At 37.0% G+C, this 23,693-nt stretch overlaps 1 protein-coding gene across 2 annotated transcripts; it reads right to left on the bottom strand.

Moving 5' to 3' along the window:
- Window positions 1–6,414: 6,414 nt before the first annotated feature.
- LOC120146115 (acetyl-CoA carboxylase 1-like) lies at window positions 6,415–20,403 on the bottom strand. Of its 2 annotated transcripts, none has more exons than XM_039159772.1 (31): window positions 19,265–19,643; window positions 18,653–18,859; window positions 18,408–18,569; window positions 18,158–18,250; window positions 17,970–18,065; window positions 17,648–17,821; window positions 17,144–17,237; window positions 16,867–17,054; window positions 16,705–16,755; window positions 16,579–16,618; window positions 16,360–16,484; window positions 16,161–16,277; window positions 16,011–16,085; window positions 15,877–15,933; window positions 15,636–15,740; window positions 15,373–15,459; window positions 15,059–15,250; window positions 14,796–14,984; window positions 12,630–12,740; window positions 12,444–12,530; window positions 12,171–12,347; window positions 11,840–11,917; window positions 11,622–11,744; window positions 11,177–11,446; window positions 10,751–11,091; window positions 10,185–10,422; window positions 9,740–10,092; window positions 9,424–9,637; window positions 8,827–9,003; window positions 6,566–8,719; window positions 6,415–6,481 (listed from the first exon to the last, which is right to left on the bottom strand). In XM_039159772.1, the coding sequence occupies exons 1-31, from the start codon at window positions 19,640–19,642 to the stop codon at window positions 6,425–6,427; spliced, it is 6,810 nt and encodes a 2,269-aa protein (XP_039015703.1). In that variant the 5' UTR covers window position 19,643; the 3' UTR covers window positions 6,415–6,424. The 2 variants fall into 2 exon arrangements, with proteins under 2 accessions (XP_039015703.1, XP_039015704.1); XM_039159773.1 differs by lacking the exon at window positions 6,415–6,481 and adding an exon at window positions 20,304–20,403 and having other exon boundaries at window positions 6,512–8,719.
- Between the last annotated feature and the right edge of the window lie 3,290 nt (window positions 20,404–23,693).

Below are 23,693 nucleotides of genomic sequence, written 5' to 3'. Positions count from 1 at the left end.
TAGTATTGATGATAAGAGTACACCTATTTTTGGTTCTCCAGCCCTCGGCTCTGTTACTACCCTAGACGCCCATGACTGCTTTCTCTATTTGATTATCATTTGGTGGTTTTGACCATCTGGAGGTAAGTATTCTATCATTAGAACTATCAATGTGTGGTGGATTCAATGCTTCCACACTAGGGAATGCATCAATCTTGCTCAGGTAATTTTTGCCAACTTAGTCTACATCGTTAACATTCGTCTCACCTGTATGGTCACCTCCTTTTACTATAGTTGCGTCATATGTCATATCTTTATTCATGAGAACATAGATTGCTCTGTAGATATTCCTTTTTCTCTAGGAAAAAAGATTGATGATTCATCTCTTCGAAGGGCTTATTTCGAACTCGTCAACAATGAGTGGATTCCTCGCGCTCCATGGTCAGCTCCATCACCTGCAGCACCTCGAGCGGCTCGTCAGCCAGTTGCTCCAATACCCGAAGGAGATGTCTATTTGGCATCACTTTCAAAGTTGATCACTCAGATGGAAGGTTGCATTATGCGTCGTTTTGATTCAGTTAATGAGCATCTTGACATCTTGGAGTATTTCATTCAACTTCTTCAGAATGATGACGAGGATGATGTTGATGGCGACTACGATGCACCAGAGGCTTAGCTTTATTCTATAGATTATGTTGGATTATTTTCTTGTGACTAAACCACTTTGGATTTGTTGTTATTTATTGCTTTATATTTATGGATTTTAGATATTTTTGAATATAAACGTTCATTTTTATTTTGGCTATTTTGTTGTTATTATTTTGATAAGTGTTGTTTTGTACATCGTAAATTATATGTTTTAAGTTTAGTGAAATCTTTCATGTGTGATAAAATATTGAAGCCTGACCACTTGAGGGCACGGAAATAGTGTAGATAAAATCTATTTAAAGTCTAAAATTATTTATTTAATCTAGATAATTGAATTAAATTTTAAAGGAAAAAGGCAATTTACAATTTACAAAGTTAAGAGTAAATTAGAACCCGATTTTCGTGCATAGGTATTGGTATAGTCTTGTAGTTGTATCGATACGATATGAATTTATTGAAATAACAAATTGTTTCAAGTGTACCGGTACGACGTATTCACTATTGAATAACTACATTGAAAATCTAAAACTTCTTAATCATGTATAGGCAGTTTACGACAATTGAAAAGATCAACTTCATTATGGTTGCTTGTGAAAAGTTTTGCCAAAATTCTCAATCGTTCAACTCCCATTTGTTGCATCTATAAAATAAATATATAACATCATTCAATATTCACGCAATTGTTAAATGAAACTACATGGTATACTTTACTGTGAAACTAATCTTCGACCAATCACTTTTGTTATCGGCTTCTATATACTTCAATTTGTACATGTCATAATCATTTCTAAATTCAAAATCAAATAAAGTAATTTATTAAATAAAAATTCACATACAAATAAATATTAATTTTTTAAATGTAAACAACGTACGAATTTGGTTTCTTCAGTAATTCTAGAAAATTGATTGGAAATTTTGAAAATTCTTCAAATAATCTATCCAAATGAGCATGACTCTTATACGCAACTAGAGTTTTACTCAACTGTTATAACAAGTCAAAACAAAATTAAGAAATTTATAATTGAAACTAAACTAATTCTATTAGAACTCGTAATTGAATAAAGAACTTACAATATTTTCTACGATATTTTTAGGCACTGCATTGAAGCCAAGAGAGCCCAAAACATAATTATGTCCCTCCACAACATCAATAACTAATAAAAACCAATACTTGCCTACTTCATCATGTAAAGGGACATATACCTGTAAAATTATGTGAGTTAAAAATGTTGTCAACTACATACAAGCAAAGACAAATTATAAATATACTTGTTCAATATTACCACTATCAATATATATAAATTTCTCTATACATCGGGTATGAAATTTGAAAATGCTAGTATTTTTTCCCTTCTTCTGAGCATGTGTGAAATATTCAGTAAGGATACTTTAAAACAAACATTAAATTTAAAAATGTCATGAAATCATAAACTAAAAAAAATGTGATCCCTAATTCATTAATTAGTTTTTACCTGAAAGGACAGAGACAAATATAACTTCTTTTGCATAGGCGCTTCTCTCAAGTGCAAATCGTATACATAGAGATCGATAAATTATTCAATATTTTAAAATAATACAAATAATTGTATTAATAACAAACAAAAAATTAATATTGATTATGTAAAATATTTAATAATTTAATCTATAATACCCAATCAGATAACCATTTTCCTGGCAAAACAGAACGAGCATTGTCAACATCCAAAATATTATTCTTGGCTATGTAAATAGTGCTAAATGTATCATTCCAAGTAGCAACATTAGTACAAATTATGCGTTCTTCAGGCATTAAAAGCTTCAAATATTGCTTGTACGCATCACTTATCATACCAGTTTTTTTAAATTTTCTGATAACAAATAACATACCTCATATTTATACTACATGAAAAACATAACTTTTAAAAACATTTTTACTGCATTAAAATAATATTAAACTTTAACATGAAAAATAAATAATAAAGAATGAGTTATACATATATTGGTATTCACTTTAGATGGTCTAGCTCTTTTTTCGATGTTATATCTTTCGACTTCGGATCATCAGTAAAATCTAAACATGGGGTCGAACATCTCACACGTTTTTCTGTTGGACCCTTTAATCTTTAACAAAGCCTTAATATTTAAAGCTTTTTCTCACATGTTTTTTCTGTTAGACATTTTAGGCCCGATTTTTTTTACCATTGGAGTTTCCTTCAACGTAACTAACTGACTAAGAAATTGATTATCATAATTTTTGGAAAACCATCACTCTCAGTCTTGATATTGTCTTCAGAATTAACTTTAAATTTTCTTCTGTCACTACGTTCTTATGAGGCAGAATGATAATCACAATCACAATTAATAAAAGGAGACAAACTCGGTTTTTTAATATCACTCTCAGTTTCTTTCTTCAATGATGCGACACTTAGTCCTTCTTCCATGTGTAATTTACTTTCTAAACTCTCATTTTTCAATGAAAAGCTATGTAAATTAGTCTCTTCTGATCTATTATTTAAAGCATCCTCTTTCAATGATCGACTATGTCTATCTTCTCCTTTTATTGAATCGACAACTTGAATTGAATATTTAACATTATTTGGTGTTAATATACTCACTAATTTTTGAAATTGGCCATTTAATATTTCAAATTAACCTTTTAATTGTTTGAATTGATCATTCAATATAGCAAATTCCTTTTTTCAATATTTTGCACCGAATGAATGAGTGTCTCCAACTTGTAATCACTCTGATAAGAAGTTCTAATCTTTTCCTCATGTACTACTTCATTTTTTCCTATATGTATATAAAACAAATAAAAAACAATAATCTTAAATAATATATACCGACAAAAAAAAGTCATCACTATTATTAAAATTTCAGTTAATTATAATGAATGTACCTCGTTGTTAGTCTTCTCCGAATTCATGTTAATATTATGCTTACGTTCCATCATCTTAACTTGTTTTGAAGGCATAAAGTTAGATCCATCATCTACATTAAAAAAATAAAATGTAAGCATGCATACTTAACAAGCAATTGTACAAATCGACCAAACAGTATCGATACACTGTCATAGTGTATCGATACATTTACTTCCCGGACAAAAACAATGTAGAATAATAATAACGATACACGAGCTGTACTGATACAAAGACGCACGAGTATGGTACACCTGAGCTAAGGTACCGGTACGACCTGCTTAAATTTCAAATTGGGAACTCGGAAATGGATTTAAAAAAACGGTTCAAACGTAGGAATCAAGGTTCAATACTTATGATTAGGGTTCTAATTTGGGAATTATGGTAATCAGTTTTGAAATTAGGGTTCTATAATTAGATTAATTAGAAAATTAGGGTTAGGGTTATGGTAAGGGTTTAGGAATAAGGAGATTAGGGAAGGATGAATAGAGGGGTACTCTCACACCTACATCCACGGCCGTTGCTGGTGTCGGCATTGACAATCGGTGAGCCACCACCCACTGGTGACGACTTGGTCCAAATTCAAAACAAAATGAAATTAATCAAGCTTACCTTCACGAGTTGTTTGCGCGAACGACGGTGAACGGCGTCCACGTTGAGAGGGATGATCATAATATTAAATCGACGGTGGCAGAGGATACCAGCGGTGATGGTGACGACGGGAATTTCAAAGTTCAAAGCTTTTAAACACATTAGGGTTTTTTTAATTTAGGGGTTACTATTTGATCTAATTATGATAAAAAAAATAAGATTAAAAATTTAATTTAATTAATATTATATTTTAAATAAATTACAATTATATTTTCAACTAAATTATAATCATACATTGAGTACTTTATAATTTAACATTTTATAAATTAATTTATCGTTATTCATCGTTAGTCACACTCAATACTCAACCAGCATGGAAGAATATCCCCTCAAATATATTTCAAGATCTGTTATGGGTCTAGAGTGATTGGTTAAGAGTAGGCCTGTAAACGAACCGAACGCACACGAACGGAGGTATGTTCATGTTCGTTCATTTAATAAATAGACGAATATAAACGGACACGAACATAAACGAACAAAAATTTTTTTGTTCATGTTCGTTTATTAAGGAATATAATATGTTCATGTTCGTTCATTTAATAAATAAACGAACATAAACGAACACGAACATAAACGAACACGAACATAAATGAACACGAACATAAACGAACATAACCGTTGGAGACCCTACCTTCCATTGTTCTTTCATGAAAAATAGTCGACAATGCAAATAACCAAATCTACAGTGATAAATAGCGTAAGAGTTTATTAGCAGTGATGAAATGTTTGAAGATATTAAATATTTTGATCGATCTTTTAAATATATTAAATGATTCACACAACTTTAATTTAACGCTATAACATTTATCTTAGTGGTCCATGATTACATATGAACAATCATTTTTCGCTATTACACTCTTTTCAGAAATTGCATAGAAACATTTGTTTTGTTTTCTGGCAAATTCTATATATTTTTCTCTTTATTGATGTTCATATACTTCCGATTGTTACCTTTATCTTCCCATCTATTTCTAGAAAGAAGTATGATGTTTTCTTGAGTTTTAGATGTGAAGATACCTGCAATAACTTTACATATCAACTCTTAAGCCAAATAAAACAGAGAAAGAGATGAAAACATACCTGTAAAACTTCATATTGCACTATAATATAACTTGTTTTGAAGCTTTCAGCGATCGTCTCCACTCTCTAGTGAACACTAGGGTTTGGGGAAAAAGGGGGAAATGAATATAGGTGCGATGTGTCTCACAGGTTAACATATTGGATTTAATCTCCAAATAAAATTGGGTTAATTATGGAGTTGGTCATCAGAATATCAGATTAATTAATATTTTTAAGATACTTACAAATTGGTCACCAAAATTGATTTAAGAAGATTGAGTTAAACATAAATGAATGAACATAAACGAACATAATCGAACGAACATAAACAAACATAACCGAACGAACATAATCGAACGTTCACGAACGTAAATGAACGAACAAGACCTATGTTCATGTTCGTTCATTTAATTAAACGAACAAAAAATATTGTTCATGTTCGTTCATTTAATAAATAAACGCACATAAACGAACTTCCCGCCGCACGGTTCACGAACGGTTCGCTGAACGTTCAGTTCATTTACAGGCCTAGTTAAGAGTGAGTTTTGAGTTTATAAAGAATGGATCAGGAGTCGGAATGAAATTGAATTTAAGGTCCCATCTATACTAACCCACCCTCAAATACTTAAAAATAATATTATATATATTATTTAATATATTTATGAAAATATCATTATACATATATTTAATAAGTTTATTATTTATAAAATATTGTTTTTGTTGAATTTCCTTTTTCATTAATTAATGTATTATTCAACTTCATAAAAATACTAGTCACATAAAATATATCAAAGCCATACCAAAGAAAATGTAGAAGCAGGGGCCCTATATCCTCAGAATCCTTAATGAATTTGCATTCACAAGTAGGAATAATTTATACTTCCTTACACATTATTACAAAAATTAATAATATGAGCAAAGCTTCACCATTTCTGCAGCAAGCACAACAAACTCAGACTGCCAATGGTCCAATGAATAATGATCTCCTAGTCGGACTAAAAATCTAACACACTATCGATTTGGACAGGCTAAATTTACGCCTAACAAAGCTACCAGCTCTGCCGAGGCGTCTTCCACCTCGACTTCGCGCAAAGCTTCCTGTAGCTGACGGCAGATACGGTATCAAGTTACCGAAATTCTAATGCAAATGCCAACAGAATGAGTTGCATGATCTTTTTTCGGAAATTTAATCAACCTAGCACCTTACGAATTTCGTCAACTACTTGTTTTCTGCTAGATGGTTCCATCTGCATTGGATTAAAATAGTTGTTGGTAGGTTACAAGAGATGGACAGGAATTGGTGTACAAGAAAGGATAGTGGAATAGTTTACCTTGCTTAGAAGGGCAGCAAGACCTTGAGGTAGAGCTTGCATACCTGAAGATGAATTCCCAATATTTGTAAGCTGAAGCAATACCTTTTGGACCCGCAGCTCTTTTAGCTTTTCGCTATAATTCCTTTGATCATCCTTCCATGAAAAGAAGGCTTCGTCATTAAGCCAAGCATCCTCGCTTTCCTTTGCAATCTCGGAATCCGAAAACCATTTCTTGATCAAGTCCATTGCAGATTTATGGGACAGTTGGTCACCAGCAGCGTCTTTTATGATTTTGACTAGAGAGCTCTCGGCAATTCTCCGGCGCAATCTTCTGTAGAAGAAAGAACGTGAGTGGTCCCAGTCAACAACTTCTTTTATTACCCCTTTTGCAGCCATCCTCAGAGAAGTATCATGAAGTTCAGCAAATTTAGTGGCTATCTGGGTGTATACTGGCAAAAGCTGCTTCTCACGTGATCTCATTTGCAGCTGCAGAGAATCCACTTGTGCATGGGCGCCATTTCTTTTGGCTTCCTGAAGTGTTCCCTTCATCCTGTTAAGCTGTTGGTCAAGCCTGCCCATGCACTCCAGTAGCTCCTTTGTCCTAAACTTTATTTCGATCATTCCTTCTGGCTCAAGTACATTACCCTTAGCAGTGCGCTCGGCATACATTTCAATATGGTCTGAATTAATCTGGCTGTCCACAACAACCCAGGCCCCACCACGGAGCTCGCCCATCATGGGAATGTAAACAAAGACAGGTTGGTTGTATGTTCTGAGATTCTCAACAATGGTTGATCCAGCCTGAAGGATACCCTCAAAAAGATCTCTTTGCCCACCAGAAAAGCCTCTCCAGTTGGCAAGAATGAAAAGTGGAAGCTCTTCCCTATTGAAATCCATTATCGCCTGAGCCATCTTTGTAGCAGAATCTGGAAACCATACCTGTCCAGCTTGTGGGACAACTCTCTCATGGGAATCGAGTTGCCCTGGATCGGCAGGGATAACCTGCATCACTGTCTGTGTCTCAACTGCAACTATTCCTACAGGGATCCCTCCAAGCTTCGCCCTTCCTGTTACAACTGTTCTAGCCCAGCCTTCGAGTGTTTCCACAAAGCTATCCCTGTCAAAAATACCTCCCTTCCAGTTTCCACTACTATCTAAAGCACCAGAAATAGCAGCACGAGGATCACATGAATTTTCCGGGAAGTACTCCACAGGCCTTTCTGGAGGATCTAATGGTTTTAAAATGGGAAGTGGACCACCTATATGTGGAGGAATGCAACTTAGCCAGTTCAAAATAGCTGACACCCCTTCAAGATCATCTGAAACGGTCAGATGGACAACCCCATTTGTCGCCATGATTTTAGGTCCACCAAGTTGCATGTGGGAGCTGTACACCTCACGACCTAAAAGCTTGTTCAATGCTGAGAAACCAGTCAAAATAATGGGTTGATCGAGTCTCTGTATGCACCGCATCCCAAGACGAGAAAGATAGGCACCAATTCCCACAGTTCTACCAGTCACATATGTTAAGGTAAAGGTTTCCTTGTATGCTCGGGAGTATGCACCAGCAATGGCCCCACTACCACTTAAGTTTTCAACCCCCAAACCATCCTCCTTCCCAACAATAGTATCTATCACCCATCTGCTCTCTCCACTGGCCAGCTTCATCTCATGTGCAATAACCGATGATCCAATCCTAGTATAATCCTCAGGAGTTAAGTAAATGTACTGAAAACCACGCTCAGGAATGGATTCATCAGACCAACCGATTTTAAAGCAGGCTTTGACTTCTTCATCTACCCCGATACGGGCACCAGAGTTAGCAGCCAAATAAATTAAAGGCAGTTTCTTACTGCAAGCAAGATCGGTTACAGCAAGGAAGAATGCATCCTCTCTTGGGCCAAAAGAACCAGCTTTGAAGGTTACATCGTTCGTGACTACCAAAATTGTTCTTCCAGAGGGGAACTCAGGAGTAAACATTTCCATGCACCAGGCTACCATGCCAACATCATTGAGTCCAGGCTGGCGCTCGACGGGAACAAGAGGAGTGCCCCAGTTGCCCTTTTGGTCAGAAAATACAAGCTCCATAACCTTAGGAAGAAGTTTATCTTTGGGCTTTTTAATACCTGGGAACTGGGATGCCCATGACTGTTGCAAGGCAGTCACAAATGCCTACAAGTAATACCATAGTAATAGAGCTTTTATCGGCTATGGATCAGAGCAAAGGAAAGGAAAAGAAAGTAGCCATTATAGTTGTATGCCCATAGCACTGTGCTTACCAACGGAAAGTCATAGCAGTAAGTGGTATTGTTTTTCCTAGCCAAAAGACGTTTACGGTCAAGAACACTCAAAGGCTGATAGTGAGCATTAACAAGTACACCATGCATAGGACCCCTTACAGAAAGAGAATGGTATACAACTCTGTGCTTGCTAGTATCTTCAAGTTCTCGGTATACCTGAAAGTACAAAACAGCCATATTATTTTATGTTGCCTAAATTCATCGATTCCATTTTCATTGAAGTAGACATTTAGACTGGTTCTAGTTGGATAGTGATATATGGTTCTCATACTGTACATCTAGATATAAGGATTCAGTTTTTGCTTTTGAAACTACATATATCAATAGGTAAACAGATGAGTAAGAACGATACATTAAAAAAAAACCCAGAAACATCAAATACTAATGGTCTATGGTTTCTTAAAATTTAATTATTTTTGGCAGTCATCAAGATTCGTACAGGATGGTGTATGTCTGTATGATGCCTCTGCAAACCAAAAAAAATGCTAGTGGGAAAAACTTTTTTTCTTTTCTTCACTTCCACGTGTAAACACTACAACTAAATCCTTTTGAATTTTTGAAGCACTAGAAACTTACATGTAAAGTGCATGTCTGGCCTGTCACATTCGTCACCACAACTCTCCACGCACCATTTGCTTGTCCAGAAGATGCCATCCAGAGCTTCACTTCCCACTCACAAACACCTAATTTATGCAATCTTACACCAACAAATGCATGAATTTCCTGAGCCAGTTCTTCTAAAATTGATTCTACTGCAGCTTCTTCTCGCCCAGCATCTAGATCAACTATCCTGGTGACATATCTCAAATGTAAGATAAATATAAAATGTTCACCGACCATATGGGAAAGGAAGGGAAAAAAAAGAACAAGAAAATTAGTATAGGCTAATTACTCGGGATAAGGCACAAGATCATTTATTTGTTGCTCTCGTAAAATACAAAGATACATATGTGCATGGTCAGATTTTAGAGTAGCATTGTGCATGTTGAGCTCCAACTCCTCCATTGCAGCCATTAAGCACCTCAAGATGCTTCTTGAAGTAAAAGGCATAGCTGACTGACTACGCATCATGTAAGCATCAAGCCCCTGATATGCCATAAGCCCATCATCTGAAGTAGTTTGCCTCACAAGCGTTCTGAGGAACATCCTCTGAATTGGCTGTGGCTTGTCAACAACAGTGTATAAGTGCCATTGGCGGTCACGTGACGGTGTATACTGTATGTTCTGGTAACCTTTAAGCTTATCCTGGATTAAGAGTTAATAATTATCAGAAAAAAGGTGCATAGTAATATTTTCCTTAAAAGGAAAACAAAGGAGCAGAAGTTCAAATAACATACCAATTCAAGGTATATGGATAGAGGGGGTTCTAGATGGCGTAAAAGAGGTTCTTCCTCATAATAGAGCTTTTCAGTTGACCAATGAAATGAGTGCCTCATAGGTGTTCGCCCTTCATCTCTCTGTATTATACAGCTAACGACTCCAACACCTGCATGTCGTAGACTTGACCCCACCTCTTTATCTTTAAGTATTTTTGCTAACTTATTGACTCTCTCTTGAGCTTGATCCTCATCACCACTGCAAGTAATAAAAGTAGATGCTGATTAAGAATAATCAATGATTCTATCCCTAAATTCAGTAGTATCTTCAGCAAACATGAAAAAGAAAAAAACAACAAAAAAGGACCAATCCATGTGCGACTTTTAGTAATTTGAATTTATATACAACCAAAATTCATTCCAATCTTAGTACAATCAAATTTGCATTAAACATATATGCATTGTCCTTTGGATTTCATTAAGCTGTGTAATTTTATGTACTATAAATGAAAATGAAAGCTTTCACAAGAAGAATGGTCAGTTCAGTTACAGATTTCAAGACAAGCAAAAGTTGAGAAGACATATACCTATCCTGAAGTAAACTCATCTGATTGTTGATGCCCACCAGTGCTATATGCATCATGTTACCAAAGGTAGTTGGTTCTTGGGATCCATTTGACGTTGCTTCACGAATGTTAGGAGTTGTTTCCCTCAATGTTGCACTGATGATTGCAGGCAAAAATTGGAGAGATTTAATTATAACCATAGCTCCCCATTTCCTCTCTCTATGTTCCTCAACTAATGGTTTATCAGACATTTGTTCTTCAGACACATTCTTTCTCTCAATATGCTCTTCCAAGAAATCCCAGGAAGCAATGAGACCAGATCTATGCCACTGCATCCGGACACTCCCCTTTACAAGATAAGGCTGATGAAAATAGAAACGGTTAAATGAGAATGTGATAGTCCTTAACCAACATAAGTGAAAGATTGTAAGAATTAGGCCCTCTCACCTGGTATAGCCTCCGAACATAAGTCTCGACAACCCGCCTCTGAAGGGTGTGATCACTATGATCAAACAAACCTACAAGAGCATCTTCAACAGCTAAAGGAGCACCAACGAGATCCTCCATTCTTTCATTAATGGCACTTTTCCTCTTGGGAGTGTCCATAGTTTCACCATCCTCGGTAAACATTTCTAATTCAGAAAGGCTTCTAGCAATGCTGGAGCGAAGTTCACTTAGTTTGGTTTGCTCCATTAACTGACTTGCCTTAAGTGCCAACTACACACAAATTAAAAAAATCAGCCTCCATATTAAACAATCACATACCCTCCTCAAGGAAAAATTAATTGAATTTTAGCAGGCCAAAAGGATGAATACAGTGAACAAAACATTAAAAACTCATTATTGTAAATTTAGTAGATAATCATATGAGTAATGTAGTACAATGGCGAACCTCGGAATAACTTGTATGGTTTAGTGCAGAGAACCGGATTAGTTGATCTCTGTATGCAGCAGGGTTGGGATAAACGAGTTGTTCCATGAGTCTTAAAATCAGTTTATTTTTACTCTTGACACCCTGCAAGCCAAAAATATTAGTACAGCATACAGAATAATTTACATCAGGAAAACTAGGCATAAAACAAACAAAAATCCGTGTTACATGTTCAATACCTGATGAGATAGTACAATTTCCACAACCCTTAAAAGATCTTTCTTATACTGAAGTCGAAGACGTTCAATGACATCAGCCTGTGATATTGCATAGAAAGACTCATCTAAACTAGCAAAAAAAAAATAATACACTTGAAAGCTTGAAGTCTGCCAGTGGACTTAAAATTGCAGATATGATCTTCAAGATTTATGAATATGAAATGCTGTGTTGGCACTTCAGAAATGGATAAATCAGAATGGTCTAGTCAATACAAACAATCATAACAAAGTTATATGCAGTAGTGTTATTAACAATATGATTAACATAATTTCCTTTTGAGACAGAAGTTACCTGGATGTTGTCACTGAATAGCTCTTCAACAGATAGATACTCTTCAAAAAGGGACCGCACGATAACACGGGCATGGCTCTCTCTTCCACCCTCATAAGATTTCACGAGGCTCATCAATGGTTCAATAAGCCTTTCTAGGGAACTTCTTTCTTTCTCGGGAGAGGAGGATAGATGGAACTGCAATCAAAGTAGGTGCCCCAAGTGCTAAACTTTCCAGAGAACAAAAATAGACACAAAAGTTCAAAACGAGGAGTGCGGGATAAGGGAACTCACTTCTAATACTCCTTTCAGTAGCTTGGCAGGAAAGTCAATATTCATGGAGCTTGAAATTGCTTCAAACCCTTTACACTTTGATTCCAACTGACGGAAATAAAGAAATAAAATCAGATCAAAATATACAAGTCTAAAGAAATTACCCAGAGCAAAAAAGATGAAAAAAAATCCACATGGCGTACATACCTCATTTTTAAGATTTTTGGGAAGCCTGGTTGCAAGAACAGACATGCATTCTTGCCATTGGAGGAAAGGTAACTCAGGACTGTCGAGACAATTTAGCAGGTTTTGAACTACCTGTAACACAGGTCAAACCAATTAATATCACAAATCAAACTTCAAGCATATCTAGGAGAGACTTAGACCTAGAAGTTGAACCTTTGCTATGAACTCTTTGTGGAAAAAAGAATGATCTTAGAGGCAAGAACTCTTACTTGAATGTTTCTACTCTTTTTTTGTTCTTTTCAAAGATATCAATAAGACCTTTCCATTGTTTTCAATCTTATTAAAGTTCATGAAACACCCCCATGTTGTTATGTTTAGTGAAAATTAATGAATGAAAATAAAACTAGATTTGCAATCAAAGTTCATTATGTGCAGACTAACATTTTTTAAAGTTTAAAAAGTATCTGAAACATGAGTTATATGTATTATAGATATTATAGCATATCAATTATTGAGATAAATATTTTCATTTTGGATTCTATAGTTTCATGTTGTTAAGCATCCAACCTAAATCAATTGACAATAGGTAGAGGGGCTCAACTTCAATATCATCCCACATTTTTTGATAGAAATAGGGTTAGCCTCATTAAAAACCCCTTCATAACCTCCATGTTACAACAGTAACATGAAGCTCATTGGAGGAGGAAAAGAGTGCCTAATAATTTATTAATATAAGAATAATACAAAGCCAGATCCTAACAAGCTTATGTTACAACATAACACTTAAAAACCAAACAAACAACAGAAATAAAACCAACTCAGAAGCAGAACAACCTAAACAATACCCTGATAATCATCCTATTCCTTCTTTAGCTAATTTATCCGATTCCCAATTAGCAGCTCTCAAGATATGCCTAACAATTACATCTTTACTCTCCACTAAAGCAACAATGCCTTTCACCAAGGACTGAAACGTAGGTGTACGCCGGATTTTTAATCCATTTAAGAGCAATAAGGGAATCCGATTCAAGGATGACCTTTGGAATTGAAACCAAAACTATCTCCTCCATAAACAGCAGCCCTCTTTTGATAGCCAGTAACTCTGCAAGAATAGGAGGACCACCCCCAATCCTCTCAGAAAACGAACCAAGCTACAGACCTTCAGAATCCCTTATCAGACCACCTATGCCTCCTTTATCCCACCCCTTAGTCATCGCACCATCAACATTTAATCTAACAAAACCTGAAGCAGGAGGAATCCAGAACGAGGAAGAAGTGCAACCCTTCTTCTTTCTTCCCACAAAATCAGCTAATCTAACATCACCCACTAGAGAATCAAAATGAATCTGCACATCTTTGAATCTCGCCACAAACCATGATGCAATTCTAAAACAAACAGGAAGAACAATAAAGGGCCATCCACCTTTCCTTTCTAAAAAATAATTTCATTTCTACACTTCCAAAATGACCACAACACCGCCCTAGGAATGAACTTCCAAATGATGGAGCTCGGAACTAAATCGTCCCACATAGTGATGAAATCCAACAACCTCTGATATCATCCCACATGAAATGTAATACTTAATAGTTTTAGAGTAACAACACTAAAGACTCCCCTCACATGGCATCGCCAACCTCTCATGGAGTCAAGTAAAACCATATATCAGAGATACCACGTTAAGCATCTAACCTAAAACCAATTGGCCGGAGGAAAGCTTGAATTTAACATAAAACCACACAGAATCTAATACTTAAAGAGAGATAACAGCACTTAAGAAAAGTAATTCATTAAAATATTAAAACTTACAAAAACTTTATAGGGTCAAAAGTTAATGTCAACTGGTGTTATCCCACATCTATTATCAAGTATCCTATTGTACTATATTCATGTCAGGCCCTTCACCCGCTACTAATTGGTTTTAGATTTGATGCTTAATGATTGGGGAGTGTTATTGACTATTGAGGTTCTTGTGGTCCTATTATATTCATGTTAGGCCCTACACTCATTACCAATCGGTTTTAGGCTGGATACTTAACAATTAAAACCATACATCCATTGTTTATGAGCTACTTGATTAAGAGATCTTGATAAGTTTACAAAGGCAAAAACTACCGAAGAAAATTTTCTGGTTCCTACTATAATTTAATCCCTATGATGGTATTACCACGGACTAAATAAAAACTTACTTCATCAATATTATGGTCATAACCAGCAAGAATCATGCGGGCTGCATTTAGACTGGCAGCACATCTCTGATGAACTTTGCCAGAAATTGCAGTTGGAGGCCCTAATACAGGGAAGCTCCCATGGAACGGTTCAGCTTTCCTTACAGCTGAAGGATCATCCAAATCAAGCCTAGCAATTAGCTCACCAGCCTGCAAGATCAGTGACATTCCTTAACTTCCACAAAGATATAACCTTCATATATCCCATATAGAACATTATTTACCTGCAAGGCTTGACCTTCAGAAATTTTTATTTGAATAACTCCAGAAGCAGGTGAAAGAAGAGGCATACACATTTTCATGACCTCAACCTCTGCATATGGTGCATCGGCATCTATATGACTACCATCAGAAACCGAAAACCTCAGCAGCTTGCATGGTGTTTCTGCCACTAATTTTGATGGGTCATGATCATTCTGCATAAGTAAAACCAACATCAACATCATGCCTTAATTTTGTGGTTAAAAGGAAAAAAGAACTTTTCCTTTGAGTTGGAGGGGAGGAGCCAGAACATATGGAAGAAAGGAATAAGTGGCACCTGTAGCAAGCAATTCCGTCCATCAATGAGAAGGCGAGTACCAGCAGCTTCTTCCTCTGCATAAATAACGTGACTGTTTCCATCCAACTGCAATAAATCGAAACTAAGCATTAGGAAGAGCCAAGAAGAGAGAGAGAGAGGAAGTATTATAATTGCAAGGTCCATAATACAAGGTTTTAATAAATGAAAGAGAAATATACAATACAGGCAAAAATAAAACATGCAAACCAATGGTTAAAAACTTTCAAGGGAGAAATTCTTGCCTGCATCAATAAACCACCATCTCTTAATGTATGTATCTCTGCTTCAATCTCCGACTCATTCATCCTCAACCTATAACTTCCTTGTCCTCCCCTAACCATGTCAATCTGCGAACATTGTTTTTTTCTTCAAAATGTTAACTATGTTTGTGTTCACTAACATGATAGCCAAGATCTCTAGAAGTTAGAGGGAATTAGAAAAGAAACCTTAAAAAGTGGTAGCGGCATTATCAGAAACTCTTACCGTGTATTTGCTTCCTTCAATGTTCAAGGACACTTGAGAATGCACGAGTGATATGTGCTGGGATCAAGGTCGACAGCGATCAGTACGTTAACAAAGACCCACATAACAAAAGCAACTCAGGCTTAGCACTGTACCTTGGGAGGGATTTGACCCTTTTCTAGATAACCAATATAATCCGAAACCATAGCTGCACTACTGGCTGATGCTTTCTGAGAAAAAATAAAAAAATTGTAACAAACATACTCTAACAACAGAAAAAATAATTCTAATATATGAGAACTTACATAGAGAGCTCCTCCAACAACTGAGAGATACCAAGGAGGCCTTTCTGCTCTAACCCGCATAGCAATTCTACTGTCCAACCAACCAGTGTGGATTTTATTTTCTCTGTAATCTGAAGCCTATAAAGCATTTAAGCAGGTAATAATTGGAATTCCATAAATTTCTATAAAGAAAAAAATATTATTCGAGTGATAAAGCTACATGTAAAAGGTCAATTGTGTAATCAACATTTGTGCGAATTTCTCCACGTATTTGAATTTCTTTCAACCCAAGAACCATATTTGCTATAGCTAGAGCTCTGGATTCCCCGAAAGCAAAGACATGTCCTGAGATGAGATTTGATTATTATCAGAAATAATGATCTTGTATTAAAAAATAATATAATTCATACAAACAGAAATTTATTAGTGTAAAAATTACCAAATTGAGAATCTGAAAATTCATGAATGCCTCCTCCTGACTGCAAATTAATTATTATTGCCATCAATATCGTTACAAGTTTAAGGTTCTATCAACTAATAATATTGCCAAAAACTAAATATTTACCTTAACAGAGAAGTAAGCCCACACATTTGGCTTGCTTTTGAAACTCAACTCCTGCAAAAAGTCATGTACCTTAATACAAGCTTAACAAAAGAAAGAAAAAACTGTCAAAGCAAGAAACAAAATATCTGAAGTACAATTGTTGGAAAGCCTAGTAAGTCTAACCTGTACTTTTCCACTCGTAGGTTTAAACCCATCATCTGGATCCTCACTTGTCACACGCACAGCTACACAATGACCTTTTGGCCTAGTTGACTCTGCCTTGTCAAAATCGAAACTTGTGGCAACAACAGATGTTTTCCTCCATGAATCATAACCCCCTCCATGTTCCATGCCATAGAATCGTCGTATTTCTAATCAAATCAAGCACAGAATCACACAAACATCACTTATTGAACTGCTAGAAACTGTTTTGGAGAAATGATAGATGTTAACATCATACCAGGAATTTGCCAGAGAGGGATACCCATCCCAACTACAACTTGGGCAGCTGGCAGATTTACTTCAGCAATCCACTCAGTGACAGGATGCTCCACCTGTTGGAATGGATTTTAAAACATTAACATCTTAAAGAATATGGAGAGAAAAAAACATATTCTGTCACGTAAAATCACAAGATTCTTCATTCCTACTGATAGGTTCACACCAAAACAAGGTAAACACCATCAAACAAGTCATAGAAATGTTAAATCTCCAAACACTTTGCGTTCATAAAGCTGAATGGTTTTCCAAATGGTCCAATAAGCCCATACTGTTCCTTAACTACCAGTTTGCATTGTATTTTGTATCCATTATAAACGAATATAAAATTAATACATTGCACAACTGCACCAAATGGATAAAGCAAATTGAAAGGAGAGTACAAATATGGCTGCCACTGCATGAATGTGACAGCTTAGTACATATCGAATGTTCCAGAAGTGAGGATAGAATCATCATATCATACCTGTAACCGAGGGTTTAGCTCTAGAAAATAGTACTCGCCAGTTTCCATATTGTACAGATATTCAACAGTAGCTGCTCCAACATAATTAACAGATTTAGCTAACCTTCTAGCTGCTTGCTCCAGTATTTTAACAGTCTCCAATGGAGCTACAGTGATTGGGCCCTCCTCAATAATCTAAAATAGATAAAGGACCATAATGTCAGATCTTGTGGGGAAACTTCCCACATATATGATGTAACTGAAGCATAAACCTTTTCTAGCTGTGGGACCATTTGTTTAGAAAACTAACATTAAAATATAGCCTCTTAAGAAACAAAATTACCTTCTGGTGACGCCTCTGAACACTACAGTCACGGCTATGCAAAGCTGCGACATTCCCATACTGATCACAGAGTAACTGGACCTCTAAATGGCGGCTCTAATCAGAGAAAGAATATACCAAACGGTTGGTCAGAGAAATATCTAAACTCCTGTAACTTCACTGAAATCAATTGTAGCAGATAATCTCACCTGAGAAGCAACTTTCATTATAAATATAGGTGAACCTGGAACTTCACCCTGCACTTGTTTGAATAGTGCTCTAACTTCATCGTCATTATGAACCTAGAAATTCAAACCAATTTAGACTATATGAGAAGTATTTAAGTCAATATTACTTCTAACAAAATATGCACAGTAACTTTAAAGAGGGATTAAAACATTTTAATAAATTAAATTTGCTATGAACAGAAAATCAAAATATTTTACAAATGAATCAAACCTTTCTTATGCCTTTACCACCGCCACCCCAAGAGGCCTTGATCATTGCTGGATAACCAACAACTTGGCAACTTGCAATTGCTTCCTCTGTTGTATAAACACATGCTTTACAGTAAATTTCATATGGAATAGAAACTAGGCTACTTTCTGCAGCAATTTTCACCTGGAAAACAGGAAAGGAGCATTGTGTATGAGAAACTACCATAGAAAAGGGCAATTTTTAACATTCAGAGAAAAGAGAATTACATGAGAACCACTCCATGGTAGGGTGGGTACATATGCTGCTTGAGCGATCAATGATGAACCAATCTTATCTCCCAATGCTGCCATAGATACAGATGGTGGCCCAAGAAAAACTATTCCCTTTGCATTCAGAGCATCTGGCAGCTCAGGGTTTTCTGATGCATGACCCCAGCCAGGCCAAACAGCGTCAACATGTGTTATCTCAGCCATCTGAATCACCACAAAATATAACTTGTCAAAAAATATAGCATTGCTGCATGTTCTATATGATTAACCTAACTATTTTATAGTTAGACAATTAGCTTAAATGAGACACATGTAACAAGAATAAGAGCACACTCTACTCTAGTAATCAATATTCTTTCCAATGTCCTAGAACTCTACAGTAATGTTGTAATGTACAACTTCCAAATCTCTTGACATGCAAACTTCTTTTATTTAGCTATTAGAGTCTTGAAATCCTATGTTTCAGAATCATGTGAGAAAAAATAATAAATTACAACAAGGATATACTAAGTGTGATTCCCTTGCCCTTAACAGAAAAGCTTCTTGAAAACGCAATCCGTCGACAAAAGAACAACTTTGAAGCAAGTAAACAGATTTTACTACACACACCTCTACAATAAGCTGCACGTTGGCATAGTTATTGTTATTTGTCCCACCAGGAACTTCCACAAACTGATCGGCAATTCTAATATGCTCTGCATTGATCCTCATGTCCTCAGGAGTAGCCATGGCCACCAACAAAATCGCCTTTTCTGTGCCAAATGCCTCATAAGCCAACGTCCTAATACTACGTATAAATTTGACAGCCGCCATTCCATTGTTTGCAATTAAAATACTATGGATCGGCTTCTTCCCTCCAAGCGCAAAGCAGAATTCATCTACTTCACTTATTGTAGCGGAGCTCCTGATTGGCAATACCCCGTTTACTAATCCGTTGTTTCCACGCCCAACTCCAGCCATAGCTGACCTTCTTTGGGCCTCTGACATGCTGCAAATCAAGAAATCAAACAACCAAGTATGAGGACTCCAAAAAAAATTAATCAAGCGATGACTTGGAACTGATCCTCGACAAAAGAGATATCTAATACTAGTATACTACAAGCAACACAAACGCACCATGAATGTAGTAAAGCTCTGTTTGGCGCACATAACAGAATTCGACGTGATTAAGACTTTATATTTACCCTTTAACTCATAGCTTAATTTAGTGAAGTTCGAACATGGTACCAAAAGAATCATATTCTATTACTTCAGTTCTAATTAAATAATATATTTATTAGTAACCTAATTCCAGTTCCTGCAACCAAACACGGCCTAGGATTAAAGTTTCCCAGATGCAGGATCACATTAACATTTGATTTCAACAAAAACAAAACTTTTGGAAGCTAAAAAAAAGTACTCATTACAAACCCTCAAAAGTTAAAAAATAATGCTTTGAATTCCTTACCAAACTGAAACCTCAACCAACAAAATTACAAACCCATCATGAAAAAAAAAAAATCATTTTCAAACTTGATAAAACAACAAAAACAATCCAGGAAAAAAAAAAGCACACAATTCCCCACTAGAATCTCACTTCATGTCATCAAAAAAAGAAGAAAGAAAATCAATACCCAATTCAGTAAACAGCCCAAAAGGAATGACAAACCTGGCAAAAAGAAGAAAAGAAGGAAGGGACTTGAATTCAAGAAGTTGGAGATCAAAACAAAGTCTTCCAATTTGCTATATGGGTCTGAAGCATTTATACTTTGAAAAAAAAATATCCTTTGGAGGTGAAACGAAAGCAGTCAAAGAGGAAGGAAGAGATAAAGGAGGATGGAAAAAAGGCAAAGCAAAAGGTGTGTTTGAATTTACAAACATGCAAATCAATGTTTTAAAAACAAATTCTGAAAACTGAAGCAGTTAAGTGTTAGAGGAGAGTTAGATTTGGGGGTAGCGGAAGAAAGGTGGGTTCTTTTATGAGCCTTTAACGGCCCCTTTTAATGACACCCTGCACGTGGTACCTGCCCTTGCCACAACCCCCAAGCTCCTCCCTTTAAAAATTATTTATTGAATTTTTGGGTGAATTTGTAGACAGATTGTTGATTGGCTGTTGTAGTTGCCATCTACCCCCACTGATTGAACCTGTTAGATATGGCTCATAAATATATCAGTAAAGAGGACAAGAGATGGAGTGGAGTGAGCGAAGCGAACATCAACTGTCTTTACAAAGAAAGTCTCGTTGCGGGGTTACGAATTATGTGGGTGCGGGGGCTACGCCCCCGCGGTACGGACAGGGTTGATTTTGTAATTATGTACCAGGGTTTTCTATTATAAATAGAGATGTAACCTAGACCTAAAATATCATTGAATAAAACTTCTAGCGCCGCCTAGGCACCGAGGACGTAAGCATATTGCCGAACCTCGTAAAATTCTTGTGTTCTTTTGTTTTCTTTACCCGTTTTCGTCAACAATTGGTATCATATGTCAGGAGCAAAATTCGAAGTCGCGAAATTCGATGGTCAGGGTAACTTCGGATTATGGCAAACGAGGGTGAAGGATATATTGGCGCAGCAAGGGATCTTGAAGGCTTTGCGACCTACAAAGCCGGCGTCGATGGATGAGGAAGATTGGGAATAATTGTAGCAGCAAGCGGCAGGAACCATACGATTATGCTTGGCGGACGAGGTCATGTATCACGTCATGCATCTATCGTCTCCAGACGAAATTTGGAGGAAGTTGGAAAGTCAGTTTATGTCCAAATCCTTAACGACAAAACTGTATCTGAAGCAGCGGCTGTATGGGCTGAAGATGCAGGACGATCACGATTTGGCGCAACACGTGAATGTCTTCAATCAAATCGTTTCTGATCTGGCTCGGCTTGATGTGAAAATTGAGGATGAAGACAGAGCGATGATTATGTTGTGTTCGTTGCCTCCCTCTTACGAACACATGGTGACTACTCTTACATATGGGAAAGAGACTATCAACGTTGAGGAGATTACTGCAGCCTTGTTGGCTCACAACCAGCGGAAGCAGAATGCAGGGGAAAGCTCTCAAGCCGATAGCTTATATGTCAAGGGTAATCGAGATCGTGGAAGGAAGCCAGAGAAGGCAGGGTCCGGGAAGCGGAATTCCAGATCCAAATCCAGGGATAAGAAGACGATTCACTGTTACAAGTGCAAGGAGGCGGGACATATGAAGCGAGACTGTCCGAAGTTGAAAAAGCAGACTGATGAGAAGCGTGATGGCTCATCCAAGTCTGTGAACGTGGTCAAGGATGATAATTCTGATTGCAGTGAGGGTGATATGCTTTCTATTTCAACGACACAATTGACGGATGCTTGGATTCTTGATTCTGGATGTTCTTATCACATCACGCCAAATAGGGAATGGTTTTTCGACATACAGGCCGGTTAATTCTGGTTCGGTTTATTTGGGTGATGATCGATGTTGAAATATTGTTGGTATTGGTGATGTCAGAATTAAGATGCACGATGGCTCCGTTCGGACGTTGAGTGGTGTTCGACATATCCCAGACTTGAAGAAGAATTTGATTTCCTTGGGCACTTTGCACAAGAATGGTTTTATCCCTAAGGCTGACGAGGATAGGGAAACCATTCGGATTGTTAAAGGAGCATTGACTGTGATGAAAGGCAAGATGACTGCAGGGAATATCTACAGATTGTTAGGGAGTACCGTTGCAGGTGGAGTTCACTCTGTTGAGTCCTGTGATGATACGACAAAATTGTGGCATATGCGCCTTGCTCATCTTAGTGAACGTGGTATGGCAGAATTACACAAGAGAAACTTGTTGCATGGTGTCAAAAGTTGTAAGCTCGATTTTTTGCAAGTATTGTGTTCTTGGTAAACAGACTAAAGTCCGTTTTAAGACTGTGAAGCACACAACTCAAGGGATTCTTGATTATGTGCATTCTGATGTATGGGGGCCTTCCACGACATCGTCTTTGGGTGGATCTAGGTACTATGTTACTTTTATTGATGATTTTTCACGGAAAGTTTGGGTGTATTTTTTTGAAACAGAAATCTGAAGTTTTTGAGAAGTTCAAGCTGTGGAAAACTGAGGTAGAAAACCAAACAGGACGAAAAATCAAGTGTTTGCGGTCTGACAATGGTACGGAGTACACAGATTCACAGTTCCTACAATTCTGTAAGGAGCATGGGATTCAGAGGCATTTTACAGTGCGCAAGACACCATAACAGAATGGTGTTGCGGAACGAATGAACAGGTCGTTGAATGAAAGAGCCAGATGTTTGCGGTTGAAAGCGGAGCTTCCCAAACACTTCTGGGCTGAGGCTGTTAACATGGCGTGTTACCTTATCAACAGATCGCCAAGGGCATCGCTGGCTGGGAAAGTTGCAGAAGAGGTATGGACTGGTCATGATGTTAGTTTTGATAACTTACGGATTTTTGGTTGTCTTGCTTATGTGCATGTACATGATGAGAGATCCAAACTTGATGCAAAATCGAAGGTGTTTTTTCTGGGTTACAAGAAAGGTGTCAAAGGATTCAAGTTCTGGGATCCAGTTGCGAAGAAAGTTGTGATTAGTAGAGATGTCGTTTTTGATGAACAGTCCATGTTGCAGCAGAAGCAAGACACGACAATGGTGGATTTCGAGCAGTTTCTAGTTGAGAAACCAGAAACTTCTCAACCGACTTCTGGTGGTTCCACTACGGATAATTTACAGGATTATAGTCTCGCCAGAGACAGGGTGAGACGGACGAATATAAAGCCTCCGAACAGATTGGGTTTGAAGACTTGGTATCTTTTGCACTTATTGTTAGCAGTGATGATCCAGTTACTTTTCATGATGCCGTTGCTAGTCAGGAAAACGACAAGTGGATGGCAGCCATGGTTGAGGAGATGGAGTCTTTGAATCACAATCGCACATGGGAGTTAGTTCCCCTTCCTGAGGGTAAGAAGCCGATTGGTTGCAAATGGGTGTATAAAGAACCAGCAGTAACAGAAAAAGAAGGAGAAAGTTCAGGTGTTTGGAGCAAAGGGTTTTTCACAGGAAAGGAGTTGATTATGAGAAA

The sequence above is a fragment of the Hibiscus syriacus genome, unplaced genomic scaffold (genome assembly GCF_006381635.1).
Source record: "Hibiscus syriacus cultivar Baekdansim isolate YM2019G1 unplaced genomic scaffold, ASM638163v2 tig00110895_pilon, whole genome shotgun sequence".
Lineage (NCBI taxonomy): Eukaryota > Viridiplantae > Streptophyta > Magnoliopsida > Malvales > Malvaceae > Hibiscus > Hibiscus syriacus.
This window is presented reverse-complemented; position numbering and strand designations above follow the sequence as displayed.

Coding starts and splice junctions, on each gene's coding strand:
- LOC120146115 (XM_039159772.1), bottom strand. CDS start 19,642: ATGTCAGAGGCCCAAAGAAGGTCAGCTATGGCTGGAGTTGGGCGTGGA. Junction 18,860..19,264: donor ACGTGCAGCTTATTGTAGAG/GTGTGTGTAGTA, acceptor GTGGTGATTCAG/ATGGCTGAGATAACACATGT. Junction 11,918..12,170: donor TATTCAGTGACAACATCCAG/GTAACTTCTGTC, acceptor GCAATATCACAG/GCTGATGTCATTGAACGTCT.